The 16,558-nt window shown below is 41.2% G+C and overlaps 1 protein-coding gene across 8 annotated transcripts in view; it reads left to right on the top strand.

The window, feature by feature from the left end:
• The window catches only part of tesk2 (testis associated actin remodelling kinase 2), a 124,388-nt gene that overhangs the window by 67,792 nt on the left and 40,038 nt on the right, over positions 1-16,558 (top strand). For all 8 annotated transcript variants that reach the window (XM_041208083.1, XM_041208085.1, XM_041208082.1 and 5 more), the window contains 2 exons: positions 3,952-4,098; positions 14,958-15,037. In XM_041208083.1, coding sequence (XP_041064017.1) covers positions 3,952-4,098; positions 14,958-15,037 — 227 coding nt within the window. The remainder of the gene's footprint in view (positions 1-3,951; positions 4,099-14,957; positions 15,038-16,558) is intronic.

Below are 16,558 nucleotides of genomic sequence, written 5' to 3'. Positions count from 1 at the left end.
ATAGCTAAAGAGATAGTGGAGGTGTTAGTGGTGATCTTTCAGGAATCAATGGAGTCAGGGAGGGTCCCAGAGGACTGGAAAATCGCTAATGTAACACCCCTGTTTGAGAAGGGAGTGAGGCAAAAGACGGGAAATTACAGGCCGATTAGCCTGACTCGGTCATTGGTAAGATTTTAGAGTCCATTATTAAGGATGAGATTTCAGAATACTTGGAAGTGCATGGTAAAATCGGGCAAAGTCAGCATGATTTCATCAAGGGGAGGTCATGCCTGACAAATCTGTTAGAATTCTTTGAGGAGGTAACGAGTAGGTTAGACAAAGGAGAGCCAATGGATGTTATCTACTTGGACTTCCAGAAAGCCTTTGACAAAGTGCTGCACAGGAGACTGCTCAGTAAGAAAAGAGCCCATGGTGTTAGAGGCAAGGTGCTAGCATGGATAGAAGATTGGCTGTCTGGCAGGAGGCATAGAGTGGGGATAAGGGGGTCCTTCTGAGGATGGCGGCTGGTGTCTAGTGGAGTTCCGCAGGGGTCATTGTTGGGACCACAACTTTTCACTTTATACATTAATGATCTAGTTGAAGGAACTGAGGGCACTCTGACTAAGTTTGCAGATGATACAAAGATAGGTGGAGGGACAGGTAGTACTGAGGAGGCGGGGAGTCTGCAGAAGGATTTGGACAGGTTAGGAGAATGGGCAAAGAAGTGGCGGATGGAATACAATGTGGGCAAGTGTGAGGTCATGCACTTTGGTAGGAAGAATAGAGGCATAGACTATTTTCTAAATGGGGAGAGAATTCAGAAATCTGGTGTGCAAAGGGACTTGGGAGTCCTAGTCCAGGATTCTCTTAAGGTTAACTTGCAGGTTGAGTTGGTAGTTAGGAAGGGAAAATGCAATGTTGGCATTTATTTCGAGAGGTCTAGAATATAAAAGCAGCAATGTGCTGCTGAGGCTTTATAAAGCTCTGGTCAGACCACATTTAGAATATTGTGAGCAATTTTGGGCCCTGTATCTCAGGGAGGATGTGCTCGCCCTGGAGAGGGTCCAGAGGAGGTTCATGAGAATGATCCCAGGAATGAAAGGCTTAACATATGAGGAACGTTTGAGGACTCTGGGTCTATACTCGATGGAGTTTAGAAGGATGAGGGGGGATCTGATTGAAACTTACAGAATACTGAAAGGCCTGGATAGAGTGGACGTGGGGAAGATGTTTCCATTAGTAGGAGAGACTAGGACCAGAAGGCACAGCCTCAGAGTAAAGGGAAGACCTTTTAGAACAGAGATGAAGAGAAACTTCTTTACCGAGAGAGTGGTGAATCTATGGAATTCATTGCCACAGAAGACTGTGGAGGCAGGTCATTGAATGTATTTAAGTCTGAGATAAATAGGTTCTTGATTGGTAAGGGGATCAAAGGTTACGGGGAGAAGGCAGGAGAATGGGTTTGAGAAACTTATCAGCCATGATTGAATGGCGGAGCAGACTCGATGGGTCGAATGGCCTACTTTCTGTTCCTATGTCTTATGGTCTTATTATGCTGAGCTTGTATAAGACATTAGTTAGACCTCAGCTGGAGTATAGTGTGCAGTTCAAATGCGCCACACTTTAGGAAAGATGTGAACACATTGGAGAGAGTGCAGAAGATGTTTACAAGATTGGTTCCAGGGATGAGAAACTACAGTTATGAAGGTAGATTGGAGAAATTAGGACTGTCCTCCTTGGAGAGGAGAAGGGTAAGAGGAGATTTGATAGAGGTGGTCAAAATCATGAGGGGGCTGGACAGAGTAGATAGGGAGAAACTGTTCCCACTCATAAAAGGATCGAAAATGAGAGGACACAAATTTAAAGTGATTTGCAAAAGAAGCAAATGTGATGTGAGAAAAAACTTGTTCACATAGCGAGTGGTACAAGTCTGGAATGCATTGCCTGGAATTGTGGTGGAGGCATGTTCAATTGAAGCTTTCAAGAGGGCATTAGATGATTATTTAAAAAGAAACAGTGTGCAGGGTTACGGGGAAAAGTCAGGAGAATGGCACTGAGTCAATACTCATTTAGCAAGCCTGTGCAGACATGATGAGCTGGATGGCCTCCTCCTGCACCGTAACAATTCTGTGATTCTGTTAGTGAGGAGGACTTTGCAAGAGCAACTGGGCTACGTGTGCCTATGTTGTATCTATTCTGGGAGGACCATTCTGTTTTATTCTTATTTGAATTTTCTGTAGCAGTTTGATACAACCGGGTGGCTTGCTAGGCCATTTCGGAAGGTAGTTAAAAGTCAACCGTGTTGCTGAGAGTCTGGAAATGCATGTCAGCTAGACAGGGTAAAGACAGCAGATTTTCTTCCCTTAAGGTCATTAGTGAACCAGCAATCTGGTGGTTTCATAGTCACCATTACTGAGATTATCTTTTTATTCTAGATGTATTTAATTAATTGAATTTAAATTCTTGCAGCTACAATGGCAGGATTGTATTCCTTTTAGTCTGGGTCTCTGGATTACTAGTCGAGTAACATTACCAAAGTGCTGCTGTTCTTGCATAATCCTATTAATCTACTTTGTGTCTGATATGGTTCAATGTTTGTAATGTTGGTAACAGGGTTGAAGAACTGAATTGCCTATTTCTGTTCTTGCATTGCTAACTTCAGTATCTGCCACAGTTATGGTGCTATTCTGACCCTGATCTTATGGAGGGCTGGTAGCAGAGCCACTGTCCAGTGACATAGATATGGACTCTGCTGTGAAGTAGGTATGATTCACCCTCAAATGGTCCTAATACATTCAGATTGTTTTGTCAAAAGCAAAGAATGAGCTTTCTCTGCAGCTACCAAAGGATAAGGCAGGTAATGGAGTGAGGTTCAGATCAACCATGATCTAATTAAGTGGCAGAACAGTCTCAAGGCACTGAACGGCCTCTTCCTGATCCTACTTACCTAATAGGACTACAGCACTGAGCAAATATACAGTTGGTAGAAAAATTATGTTCCATGGTTCTAGGGTTTCTCACACTCTAGAGTTTCCACATTCCTTTCCAGCGTCTCCACCACCTGAAACCTCTGTGTTCTTGGATAATTCATATTTTTAATCTAGACTGTTTTAGCAGATTTCTAGCTGGTCTGGGACATTGATGGTGCTTCCTAATAATGACAAAAATCTAATTCCAGAAAAATAAGTTTCCTTGGAAAGGTTAGGAATTGATTCCAGCTTTTTGAATTCAGAAGGGGAACAATGTAATTGGGAACCATAACACTTAGTGGATACAATCAGCTTTTATAGTATGAGTGTACACATATATTCTTGTTTTTAAGTTCACCCATGTATAAAACAAGAATAAATCTACCCAGTAACAGATGTGACTGGTGTATGACGGTCAATATTATGGGATTTCTTTCCATCAACATTCACATCTTCCTGTCACCTGACCTGCACAACTATATTTTCCTATTCTTATTTGTACCAATTTATTCCTGTACTGTGCGCTAATCATTTTGCCACAGTCCCCATATTCCTAGCTGTACAAACTGTTAAAAAGCCCTCTGAACCTTTCTGTAGAAATTTTATCTACCATTCAATGACAGGATATGGTTTTCATCTGCAAGGCAAGTTCCTGATCTCAGCTGTGATGCTTTTGAGATGCACCTCGATTGTTGGGCACGCCTGAAAGTTGCACAGAACTAGATGAATTGTCCCATGACACTCCAGTACACCTTTTAATAACTGAACAAAATGATGGATTTGGAGTAGCTCTGGCAGTTGCCTGCTGAGAGAGTTATTTGGAGAAAGAATTATACTAGTTGAGAAGATTTCTTTTAGTGGTCAAACTTTTTTTGATTAATAGTGACTGGTGTAATAACATTTTAGACTGGGATCTAGGATCTTTATAGATGGGAAGTCAGCATATCATGAGACCACTTCAGATGCTGATTTTTTTTTTTCTCCCTATGTGCTTTCTTTTCAGTACATTAATAGAGGGAACCTCGAACAGTTATTGGACAGCAGTGATCATCTGTCCTGGCGTGTCCGGGTCAAAATAGCATATGACCTTGCCTGTGGACTCAGCTACCTGCACTCAAAGGGTGTCTTTCATCGGGACTTGACTTCTAAGGTCCAGTATATGGAGCGAAAAATCAAAAATTGCTATTTATTTCTTAAGGCACTATTTTAATCTTATGTCGCTTGGGCAAAATAGATAAGAAACATATGTTAAGCCTATTTCAATATAATTTACAAACTAATGGAGTAAAGTCACTTCATAAACAAAAACTATTTTGCCAAGCATCGATTACATATTTATTGAGCGTACTAGTAAAGTTTTGTTTGACTGAGGGGAGTATGTGCCTGGCAATTGTGTGTACACAAGGATCATCATGAAGTTGCAAATAGATGGTACTGCATTTGATGGTGTACTCCAACATTATATAAAATTTTGGGCATTATTGCAAGGGTACATTTTTATGCAGCTAAAAAGGTAGTTTTCTGCTTCCCTTATTGCCTCCCTGGAAGAATTGAGAAAGGCCTCTAGTCTCTTTAGTTTAGATGTCCTTTACAGATTCATGAATGTATTTCTTTACATGTGGATTTAGTCTTGCTTTTTTTTCAGCTTTTTCTTGAGAATTAAGGTGTTTTATTGATGAGCCTTCATAATGAATATTAATAGAAATGTTTTCTTTAGTCCATGCATCGAATAAAACATGGACAATGTTAGAGTGGCTCAGTTTATGGCAATGCTGCATGTATTTCTCTGTTCAGCTATTGACAACCATGTAGTTGTGGCAGTCATTCCAAAGAGACTTGTAAAGCAAAACAGTGAGAATTTGCTTAGTGGACAGCCCCACTTAGTTTTTTTTATAATTCCACTAGATTGACAATCCTGCAATCTATGCAATATATTGCTTGCATCAATCCAAGTGAGCACCTCAGCTGGAGCAGTTAGCAGCATCAGTCAAAAACTTTTGAATACTAACAAATGTAATAGTTTATTCCTAATGATGCATAAAATGCTGCTCACCAAAATCAGAATTTTAAAGTCACAGGAGGCCATTTGGCCCATCGTGCCTGCGCGGCTCTCCAAATGAGCATTATGACCTAGTGCCATTGCCCTGCCTTTTCCTTGTTCCCCCTACACATTGTTCCTATTCAAATAATTATCTAATGCCCTCTTGAGTGCCTCGATTAAATCTGCCTCCACCACACTTCCAGGCAGTGCATTCCAGAACAGGACCAGTTGTTATGTGAAAAAGATTTTTCTCACGTCACATTTGCTTCTTTTGCAAATCACTTTAAATCTGTGCCCTCTTGTTCTTGATCCCTTTACAAGCGGGAACAGCTTCCTATCTACCCTGTCCAACCTGCTCATGATTTGAACATCTCTATGAAATCTCCTCTTAGCTGCCTTCTCTCCAAGGAGAACAGTCCCAACCTCTCCAATTTATCTTCGTAACTGAAGTTTTTCATCCCTGGAACCAATCTTGTAAACCTCTTCTACATCCTCTCCAATGTGTTCACGTCCTCCTATAATGTGGTGCCCAGAACTGTACACAATACTCCAGCTGAGGTCTAAGGAGTGTCTTATATAAATTCAGCATAACCTCCTTGCTCTTGTAGTCTATGCCCCTATTAATAAATCCCAAGATACTGCATGCATTATTAACTGTTCTCTCCACCTGTCCTACCACCTTTAATGACCTTTGCACATATACACCCAAGTCTTAAGATAAAAGCAAAATACTACAGATGCTGGATATCTGAAACAAAACCAGAAAATGCTGGAAAAATTCAGCAGATCTAGCAGCATCTGCTGCTAGAGAGAAACAGAGTTGACGTTTCGAGTCCGTATGACCCTTCTTCAGCTCTGACAATAGCTACCAGACTTGTCGACTCTGTGAAGGTGAAATATCAAATAAAGTCTTACAGTGAGCTAATTGTAGCTGGCATGTTGATGGATTATCATTCGTTCCCTCATTGTGTATCAATCACCCCAGCTGCAACCCATTAAGCGGATGATAGGAAACACTGAAACTTGCCACCACATGATGAAACTAGCTGAATGGGAGTTGAGACCTTATTCTTGACTGGTAAGGGGATCAAAGGTTACGGGGAGAAGGCGGGAGAATGGAGTTGAGAAACTTATCAGTCATGATTAAATGGCAGAGCAGACTCGATGGGCTGAATGGCCTAATTTCTGCTCCTATGTCTTATGGTCTTATAGTCTTAATACTCCACAAGGAAACCCAGTAAGGCATAAAAGCAAAAAACTGCGGATGCTGGAAATCCAAAACAAAAACAGAAACAGAAATACCTTGAAAAACTCAGCAGGTCTGGCAGCATCGGCGGAGGAGAGCACAGTTGACGTTTCAAGCCCTCATGACCCTTCAACAGAACTAAGTAAAAATAGGAAAGGGGTGAAATAAAAGCTGGTTCAAAGTGGGGGGGTGGTGGTGTGGTTGTAGGGACAAGCAGCCAGTAATAGGTGGAGATAACCAAAAGCTGTTACAGACAAAAGAACAAAGAGGTGTTGAAGGTGGTGATATCTAAAGGAATGTGCTAATTAAGAGTAGAAGATAGGACAGATAAGGTACAGATAGTGCTAGTGGGGGTGGGGGAATACTAAAAGGTAGAAATAAACAATGGGTTTATTTAATGGTACATTTAAAAATAATGGAAATAGGTGGGAAAAGAAAAATCTATATAAGTTATTGGAAAAAACAAAAAGGAGGGGGAAGAAACAAGAGGGGGGTGGGGATGGAGGAGAGAGTTCAAGATCTAAAATTGTTGAACTCAATCTTCAGTCCGGAAGGCTGTAAAGTGCCTAGTCGGAAGATGGGGTGCTTTTCCTCCAGTTTGCGTTGAACTTCACTGGAACAATGCAGCAAGCCAAGGACAGACATGTGGGCAAGAGAGCAGCGTGGAGTGTTGAATGGCAAGCGACAGGGAGGTCTGGATAATGCTTGCGGACCCACCGAAGGTGTTCTGCAAAGCGGTCACCCAGTCTGCGTTTGATCTCTCCAATGTAGAGGAAACCGCATTGGGAGCAACGAATGCAGTAGACTAAGTTGAGGGAAGTGCAAGTAAAAAGCTGCTTCACTTGAAAGAAGTGTTTGGGCCCTCTGACGGTGAGAAGAGTTGAAGTGAAGGGGCAGTTGTTGCATCTTCTGCGGCCGCATGCGTAGGTGCCGTGGGAGGGGGTTGAGGAGTAGGGGTGATGGAGGAGTGGACCAGGGTGTCACGGAGGGAACGATCCCTACGGAATGCTGCTGGGAGGGTGAAGGGAAGAGAGAGTTCAAGATCTAAAATTGTTGAACTCAATCTTCAGTCCGGAAGGCTGTAAAGTACCTAGTCGGAAGATGGAGTGCTGTTCCTCCAGTTTGCGTTGAGCTTCACTGGAACAATGCAGCAAGCCAAGGACAGACATGTGGGCAAGAGAGCAGTGTGGAGTGTTGAAATGGCAAGCGACAGGAAGGTATGGGTCATGCTTGTGGACAGGCCGAAGATGTTCCACAAAGCGGGCACCCAATCTGCGTTTGGCCTCTCCAATGAAGAGGAGACCGCATTGGGAGCAGCGAATGCAGTAGACTAAACTGAGGGAAATGCAAGTGAAATGCTGCTTCACTTGAAAGGAGTGTTTGGGCCTTTCGCCGGTGAGGAGGGGGGTGAAGTAAAAGGGCAGGTGTTGCACCTTCTGCGGTTGCATGGGTAGGTGCCGTGGGAGGGGGTTGAGGTGTAGGGGGTGATGGAAGAGTGGACCAGGGTGTCCCAGAGGGAACGATCCCTGCGGAATGCTGCCAGGAGGGGTGAATGGAAGATGTGTTTGGTGGTGGCATCATGCTGGAGTTGGCGGAAATGGTGGAGGATGATCCTTTGAATGCAGAGGCTGGTGAGGTGACAAGTGAGGACAAGGGGGACCCTATCATGTTTCAGGGAGGGAGGAGAAGGCATGAGGGCGGATGCGCGGGAGATGGGCCGGACACGGTTGAGGGCCCTGTCAACCACCCCAGTAAGGCAGTCTGAAACCAACAGGATAAGAAGGACAATTCCTTCCACCAGAAGAATTGAACCCTGCCTAAAGACCAGTCAACCCAGGCAGTGCGAGGTGGGGGCTAATTCATTTTCATTTGCAAAGTTTCTTCTCTACAGAAACTTGGCCTTAACCTTGTCTGGAAACCCAGAGACTTCCAACTCATGAGAGAGAACCCATCCAGGCCTGTGATGTGTGATTCCTGAAGTGATATATCCCAGTGATTTACTCCGTGTTTCGTTTGCTAATAACCTAAGTGTATCCTTTGTCTCTAGAATCCACCTTTACTTGTCTGTTTGTATGTATGAGGGAGTGAGTGCGTTTCATTGTTTACATTTCAGGGTCTGAATAAACATTATCCTTTCTTTTGATTTAAACTTACCTGAAAGTCTGCTTTGTATTTATTACTGAAAAGCACAGCACCCAAAAGGTTTAAAATGCTCCCCCTGAACACATCTTGCTGCGGATAACCGAGAGGTGAGGAAAAAGTGGAAAAGTTATCCTGCTATCTCTCCCTGTCCATAACGGGGATGATTCTCTAAACAAATCCATTTTCACTCTAGTTGATTTTTAATAAGACATGCTACTTCAAGGAATAGATAACTAGTGCATAAAATGCATAACTAGTCAATTAACAAGGTATGACTTGAAAATTCCCCTTTCCATCCTTAATCTGCAGGTGATTGGACAAAGAGCTAATCTGCAGTTGAGGAGGAACAGAGGAACAAACTGTGGGAACCAAAATGTGAATTATACATATGCATTTAATGTGCAGGTCTTTCACAAGGCCTCCACATTCGTTCATCCAAGTGCCCCTTACTCCAGAGGAATCCCCCCTTTATCCAAATTTCACATAGACTTCAGGTGGCTTTCATGGTGCTCCTTAGAGTAATTTTTTTGTTGGACCGCTATATGGATATAGTAATAGGGGTTGGGCTGGTGTTAGCTTATCGAACATCAGTTTCCCAAAATAGACAGAGATTGCAAGATATACTGTGTGTATGTACAACTCTGCATAATACCATAGCTCAAATCTGATCATTGGTTAATCCCAAGTTTTCTTGACATGAGAATTCTTCATAGGCTGTTAATCTTGGGCCACTAAATATTGGCAAGGATCTCATCAAGTTGTGCCGTAAATAAACTTTTTGGTTTGATGTGGGCACCTAATATTTTTGCTGTTAAAGTATTGTTTTTGAGATAGCTGAGAGATTCTCACTACATTCGGCAGATTCAACAAAAGTGGTATTTCACTGAGTTACAGCACTTGTTAGAATGGTTAGGATTTGGCATAATGCCAAAATTCCACTTGTGTCCAGGAACAGATCCATAGGTGAGGTGATTGGAGAATGTTATTTTGCAGCCTTTCAAAATAAAACTGCACAGCTCAATATTATAGATCTGATGTCTGCCATATTTTTGATGCCATGAGATGAATTGTTCAAGGTTTCTTCGACTAAATCTTAGAAAATTGATCTGTATATTTGCTATTGTCTTTAGAAGTTGTGATATGAACGAGTGTTAGTGATCAACATCTCAAAATGTGGTGACCTCACATGGAGGTGGCTTGGAATCAAGGTTTCTTCTCAAAGAACACCTAGCTTGCGGCATTAAAATATGAATAGTTTTGGAGAGAAGTGTGGCACAGAGCTGGATGTTAATGCCCTAACCGATGGCAATTATACCAACATGCAAATTTAGCCCAGCATCTTATGTATGTGTATACAGAATCAAGTAGAAGAATCTATTAAAAAGGCCTCGTGCAGCTGCATAAATAGACCTCTAAAATCTATTGAAGTGATCAGTCTAATTTTTGACAAATTGAGCTATCTAGAATAATTTTTCAGGGAGGAAAATAAGTTGTTAGGGCTTTGTTCATAGGGCAGCAGGATAGTTACGCTAGAGAGCATGCTAATCTAATAGCAGCTGAGGTTTGGGCATATTTTTACAGTTTCCCTTTGGCAATTATTCACAAGATTCTAATTGCAGAAACTACAATCATTTTTGTACATATTGATCAAGGAATCAATAGTTTTGCAGTTTTTGGGCCAGTGCGATACTATGTGGAAAGGTCTTTTCACTTTGAACATTACTAACCGATACAGTAGTTTTGAACTTTTAGGTGATGGCTTACCTTTGGAGAAGGCCAGCTTGGAGGAATGTGTCCCATCGGTTTGTGTTTACTGTGGCAGACAATGGTTTGGCTCAGGAGCCCTACTCTGAAATGGTAGTCTCTGCCATGTTTGCTGCAGAGGAAGACAGTGGGCTGAGAAACTGCAGGATTCGCTGGCCTCTGTTTTCTGGGCCCACTTCTCAGCCAGCTGTTTTGTTTGTGCTCGCTCGTTCCAATGCCCTTCCATACAGTTAGCCTCCAGAGATCATAGCCATTGGCAACTGACTGTCAGTTGCCAATGTTTGTCATCTTCATATCAAGCTTACAGGCATCCTTATAGCAGAGGTATGGATGCCCAGGAGGTTGTGACACAATGGCCAGTTCACCATACAGAAGGACTTTCGGTATATGGCTGTCCTTCATCTAGCCAAGCTAGTCCAGAGGTTGTTGGCTTAACAATGAGTATATCCTGGTGAAATTAGCACATTCCAGGACCTCTGAGCTGGTGGTCTTGTTCTTGATGCCAAGGATATGTCTGAGACAGCAAAGGTGAAAACTGTTCAGCATTTTCTCCTACCAGCGTATCTTGTCCAGGTCTTACCACTGTAGAGGAGTGTGCAGGCTTGGTACACTTGCATTTTGGTGTTCTCTGATTGCTATTATTCCACATGCTCTTACTCAGCCTGGATCTAACAGCTACAGCTTTTATGATTTATGTGTTGATTTCATCATCAAGTCACAGATTGCTGGTGATTGTGCAGCCTAGCTATGTGAAATTATCAACAACCTCCAGTGTCACAAGATTGTGAGATGGTAGTATGACAACATTCTGGGCCAGACATTTGTCTTCCTGATTCTGATGTTCAAACCAAATGTTTTACAGGTATGAGTGAGTCGGGCCATTTGCTACTTAAGGTGTTCCTGATGTGGAATACTAGTGCGGCAACATCAGAGTTGCTGACTCCCTGATAAGGACTCTGTGTTAGACCTCAGGCGAGCAATGCAGAACTACTTTCTGTTAGTTCTGGTATGTAAGTATACACCCTCTGTGAATGACCTGAAGGCTTATGACAGCAGCAAAGAGAAGAATGCGCTAGAGTGTCGGTTCCAGAACACAACCTTGTTTGACCCCACCCTGGATCTCAAAAGATTTTGATGAAGTCACATCATGGCTGTCGTGAAAAGAGGAGATCATGTTGAGCAGCTTCAGAGTCAGCCATTTTTCTCCAGCAGCTTAAATTGACTGTCCACACATGGTGAGCTCGATGAAGTCAATATATCTAGTGGCCTCCTTCGTTTTTCTCTTTTTTTCTCTTGCAGCTGCCAGACTGAGAAGACCATATCATTTGTAGATCTTCTAGTTCCATCTGACAAGGTCAACACTGACAAATACTTTTCTCATGATGCTCGGCAGAGCAATGCATCGACGGTTGCAATTGCCCTTGCTTTTGTAGAGGGTTCACATTCTTTGTATCACACATATCCTAGGGCACTGCCCTTTCCCTCCAGCAGAGACAGAGAAGTTCATGCAGTTGCTGCAGTAGTGTCTGTTTCTACTACTTGCTACTTTGGTATCCAGCAGCCCTTGTACTTTTAAATGCTTAATACCAAGTGTTTGTCCACTGTTCTTAAGACAGCTTCAAACTGTTGGAGCATTGTTAGTAATTGTTACTAGATTCTCTCCAATCCTACTAAGAGCGCACGTTGCTTTTACACATCAGTGATGCCTCAGTTTATGGTTGGTTGCTTAGAAACTGCAATATTTCATTCATCTTGTTGGTTAGTATAGGAATTAAATTGAATTTTTAGCAAATCCTTTAACATAATTAGACCCTGTATGATGTTTTAAGTTTTGTTTTCTTCAGTTCAGCATTAATACTGTGCTAGCCCTCATCTGAGCATGAGCTTGGCAAGATGCATGCATTAGTAATGGACCCGTGTTATCTTGGTTTGCATGTGGGTAGGGCAGTTTGTCTACATTCCAAAAATATTTGCTTAAGATTATGTGCCAAAGTCTTATCTTGGATTTTGCCTTTCAGTGAAGAAAGTAAGTGTCAATTCATTTTCTGTACCAGGTGCTATCCTTTTACATGAATTGTGCAAACACCTTCCTATTATCATGGAATTGTTTTGTTTCATTTCGGAAATAAGACTAAGGCCAATCCACAGCTGAATAAGTTTGTAAATAGCATAGTCAAATTTATTTACTTGTGGTATTCCTAGGTAGGATAGGAAAAAAATCAAAATTGTTCTTCTTGAGCATTTGTATACTATTTGAATTACCATTTGGAGGGCTCTTCTTTTCAAAGAAACTGAACATCTGCAAGTTTGTTTTTGGTCTTGCATCATGAACTGCTTTGTCATTTAATTTCTTCTGGCTTCCACCCTATCACAGACCTTCCCTTTCATTCTTTTCTCCAATCTCCCCTTTTCACTTGCTCAAAACTTGTTATATAGCCAACTTTTCTTAGCTCTGATGAATGGTAATTGATCTGAAACATTAGTTCTGCTTGTCTCTCCACAGATGCTGCTAGAGCTGCAGCATTTTCTATTTTATTTCAGGTTTCTAACATCTGCGGTATTTTGCTTTTGTTTTCCTCAGCCTACCTGTTTGCCTTTCTGACTTGGTATGCCTTACTTTAGATGTTTGTGTGATCATTGTTAATTAGCCTCTGTGCTGCTTCAGGTCAAAGAATTATGGCATGTACCCAGATCATGACCTGAAATACAGTAGAATAGCAGGAGACTGTTTGATGGTAACCAGTGGGGGTGGGGATTTATCTTAGGTCTTTCACCTTTTGATGACAGTTGTGCAAGTGAACTTTGTCAAATTGTAAAGAGGATTCTTATCTGTAGGTTAAGTAACACACAACATTTGTGGATAAGATGCATGTAACTTTTCAAAAATCTCATTCATTGGGTATGGGCACTGCTGGCAAGGCCTGCACTTATTGTTCATTCATAATTGCCAATGGGTAGGTGGTGGTGAGCCATTTTCTTGAACAGCTACATTTCATATGATGAATGTTACACCTACTGTGCAGTTAGATAGGGAGTCCCAGGATTTTGAGCTAGTGATGATAAAGGAATGTTGATATATTTCCAAGTCAGGATGGCATGTTACTTGGAAGTGGTTGTTGCTCTTGTTCTTCTGGGTGGTAGAGGTTGCGTGTTTTGGAATCCCGTTGGTAGTTGCTGCAGTGCACCTTGTCGATGGTACATGCTGCAGCCATGGTGCGCTGATTGGGGAGGGTATGAATGCTTAAGGTGGTGTATGAGGTGATAATCAAGATTCTATTGGTATTCATGCAGTGATATCAAAGCAATGATTATATATCAAAGCAATGATTATATATCAAAGCAATGATTATAACATCACAGGGCAATTATAACATTGCGCTCACCGACGCATAAAATGACGCGCGGTGGCGTCGGGTGGAACTCCCGACGTCACCGCGCCCCATTTAAATTTTCAGATAGGCAGGGGTGCAGCAAAATTAGCTGTGCGCCTGCCTACCTGCCAATAGCCAATTGAGGCCATTGACAGAGTCAATTAAGTAATTAAAGGACCTGCCCATCCAACCTTAAGGTTGGCGGGCAGGCCAGGAGCCCTGGCGTGAATTAGAAAAAGCATAAAATCTCATCCACAGGCGGGACAAGGTTTCATGTAGGTTTTTAAGAATTTTAATAAAGTTTTTGTACAAATTATGGACATGTCCCAACTCATGTGACAGTGTCATATGAGGGGACATGTTAGGGAAATTTTATTTTTCTAGTTTTAGCTGTTTGACATTTAGAGCCGATCTCCCTGAGGCTGAACTTACGATTTTGGGATTACCCCTGCTTGCATTGGGAGCGTTCAGCACTTCTGTGCGGATGCCACACTGGGTGGGCCTTAATTGGCCTGGCCATGTAAAATTGGGGGTGCTGATCGGAAGCACGCCTGTGTGCGCCTGCCCTTCAACTTTGTCCCCAGTGGGGGGAAATCCTGCCCTGTGTTAAGTATAAGTAAAGAATACATAGTGTCATTCATTGTTTATTGTATTTTTCTAGTGGATGAACCTAAATTATGATGAAGCTGCCTGGTAAATAAATTTTGTGTCCAAGGTGTATTCTGTTTATATAGGGAGTGTTAACCTATTGCTCATAATCGTGGCAGCTTTTATTTGTCTGAAGCGTAGGGTGCGCAGTTATACAACAGTAAGGTAGTCTAAAGTACATTTAATTTTCAGTGTACGTTTCTGTAGTTTTTGCTACAAATGATGGCTGTTAAGTGGAAAGTAGTAACAAAATTTATATGCGCAATAAGTATGCATGTTTTTGCTGCAATTTGAGTTTTAAGAGTATGGCCCTGATGCTTAAACAATGAACCTTTAAGTGTTAATGCATTGTATTCTCCAAATTAAATTCCGCAACATGACGTCAAAAAATATCTAACTAGCATCTAAGATTTAGATGCTATTTGTGGGGCTGACTTGATTAATACAATACTCTGTACCTTACATATATTCAGCAAATGGAACTTTGCAAAGTAAGCATGTGTATTGATTGACAAAGGTAAGCTTTTTTAAAGACTGTTTTCAGTTAAGATTAGGAGCTCACCACCTCAGTGGCTATTGATTGCAGCTTGATTATAGTTTGATTGCTCTAGATGGAATTTAAAACATCCCTTCAATATTTATTTTTTAATGTACCAGTTTTTAACTGATATCTTTCCATAGCTGTTAAATTAGTTTGATTTAAGTCTAAAGAAGTCCATGGATACATTTTCTGGGATATATGGGTGCAAAGTAATTGTCATTTCTAATATAATAAATTATGCTTTTATTTCCTACAGAACTGTTTAATTAAGATGGAAGAGAATGGCTACACAGGAGTGTTGGGTGACTTTGGGTTGGCAGAGAAAATTCCTGACAAGTAAGCATACCTCCTTTTAATGAAATTTTCCTTGAAGTACCAGAAACAAATTACTGGTGTCATTGTGACAAAATGAGAATCTGTAGAAATGTTTTTATTTGCATCCCTTCTAAAAACATTAAGATATTTAATTAAGTTTTTAAAGTAAAGTAGTTTTATGCAAAATGAATGGATGTTATTCCCATTAACCAACATTATATAAAATATATATTGCTTATGGTTGAAATATTAAACAATTTTTGAACATCTATTTGTTTTTCTTGTAAAAGATTGGAATTTTAGCATTGTTCTCACTGTTTTGGAGTCTCAATCCATGGCTCTGCTGATTTACAGTGGTTTTATAGTGGTTAATAAGCCATTCTATTTTGTTATGTGGAAACCTGTGATTCTTATGGACATCTTGGGGTTAAGTATTGCAATTCTGATCATTTTACGGTGAAGACTGTAGAATCAATAACTTTGTTACTATCCAACTATTTGCGTTTATTTGACATTCCGTATCAATTTACTGTTCAAAAAAAGTCAGCTCCAACATTTGATTAATCCTCAGTTTACTTTTCTAACCAAATGATCATCTTTAGCTTTAAAAGGGGTTTATTGGTGGAAAATGGCTTTACATTTTTGCATTTAACAATTTTAACATGTTTCTTATAGTTTCTCTTTACAGCATAGATTGTAATTAAATATCAATCCGTCTATTAAAGCAATCAGTAAATTTGCAGTATATGTTTAAATGGAAGGGGAAGACTTGCAATTATATGTTGCTTTATTGTAGCCCTGAAAATATGTCATGCAAAATGAATTACTGTGCAATGTAGTCACTGTTATATTGAGTAAATACGGCATGATGAAACAAACAGTAGTGAAACAAACAACTAATTTATCTATGTTTTGGTCACTTTGATTTAAAGGGATGTTGGCAAGAACACTGGGAGAATTATTTTTAAGATCTCATTCATTGGATATGGGCACTGCTGGCAAGGCCAGCATTTATTGTCCATTCATAATTGCCAATGGGAAGATAGTGGTGAGCCACTTTCTTGAACAGCTACAGTTCATATGATGAACAGTGCAGTTAGATAGGGAGTCCCAGGATTTTGAGCTAGTGATGATAAAGGAATGTTGATATATTTCCAAGTCAGGATGGCGTGTTACTTGGAAGTGGTAGTTGCCCTTGTTCTTCTGGGTGGTAGAAGTTGCCTGTTTGGGAAGTCCTGTTGAAGGAATCTTGGTGAGTTGCTGCAGTGCATCTTGAAGATGGTACACACTGCAGCCATGGTGCGTTGATGGGGAAGGGCATGAATGCTTAAGGTTGTGTATGAGGTGCCAATCAAGTGGGCTGCTTTAGTGTGGATTGTGCTGATTGTTGGAGGTGGGGGATGTTTAGACACTCTCTTCTTGGAGGTGGCCGTTGTCTGGCACTTAGGTGACACGAATATTAGTTGCCACTTACCTGGTCAAGCTGAATGTTGTCTTGAGCATGTTCCATGAGGGTCATGGGCTGCTTCATTATCCGAGGAA

This window comes from Carcharodon carcharias, chromosome 16 (genome assembly GCF_017639515.1).
Source record: "Carcharodon carcharias isolate sCarCar2 chromosome 16, sCarCar2.pri, whole genome shotgun sequence".
Taxonomy (NCBI): Eukaryota; Metazoa; Chordata; class Chondrichthyes; order Lamniformes; family Lamnidae; genus Carcharodon; species Carcharodon carcharias.
This window is presented reverse-complemented; position numbering and strand designations above follow the sequence as displayed.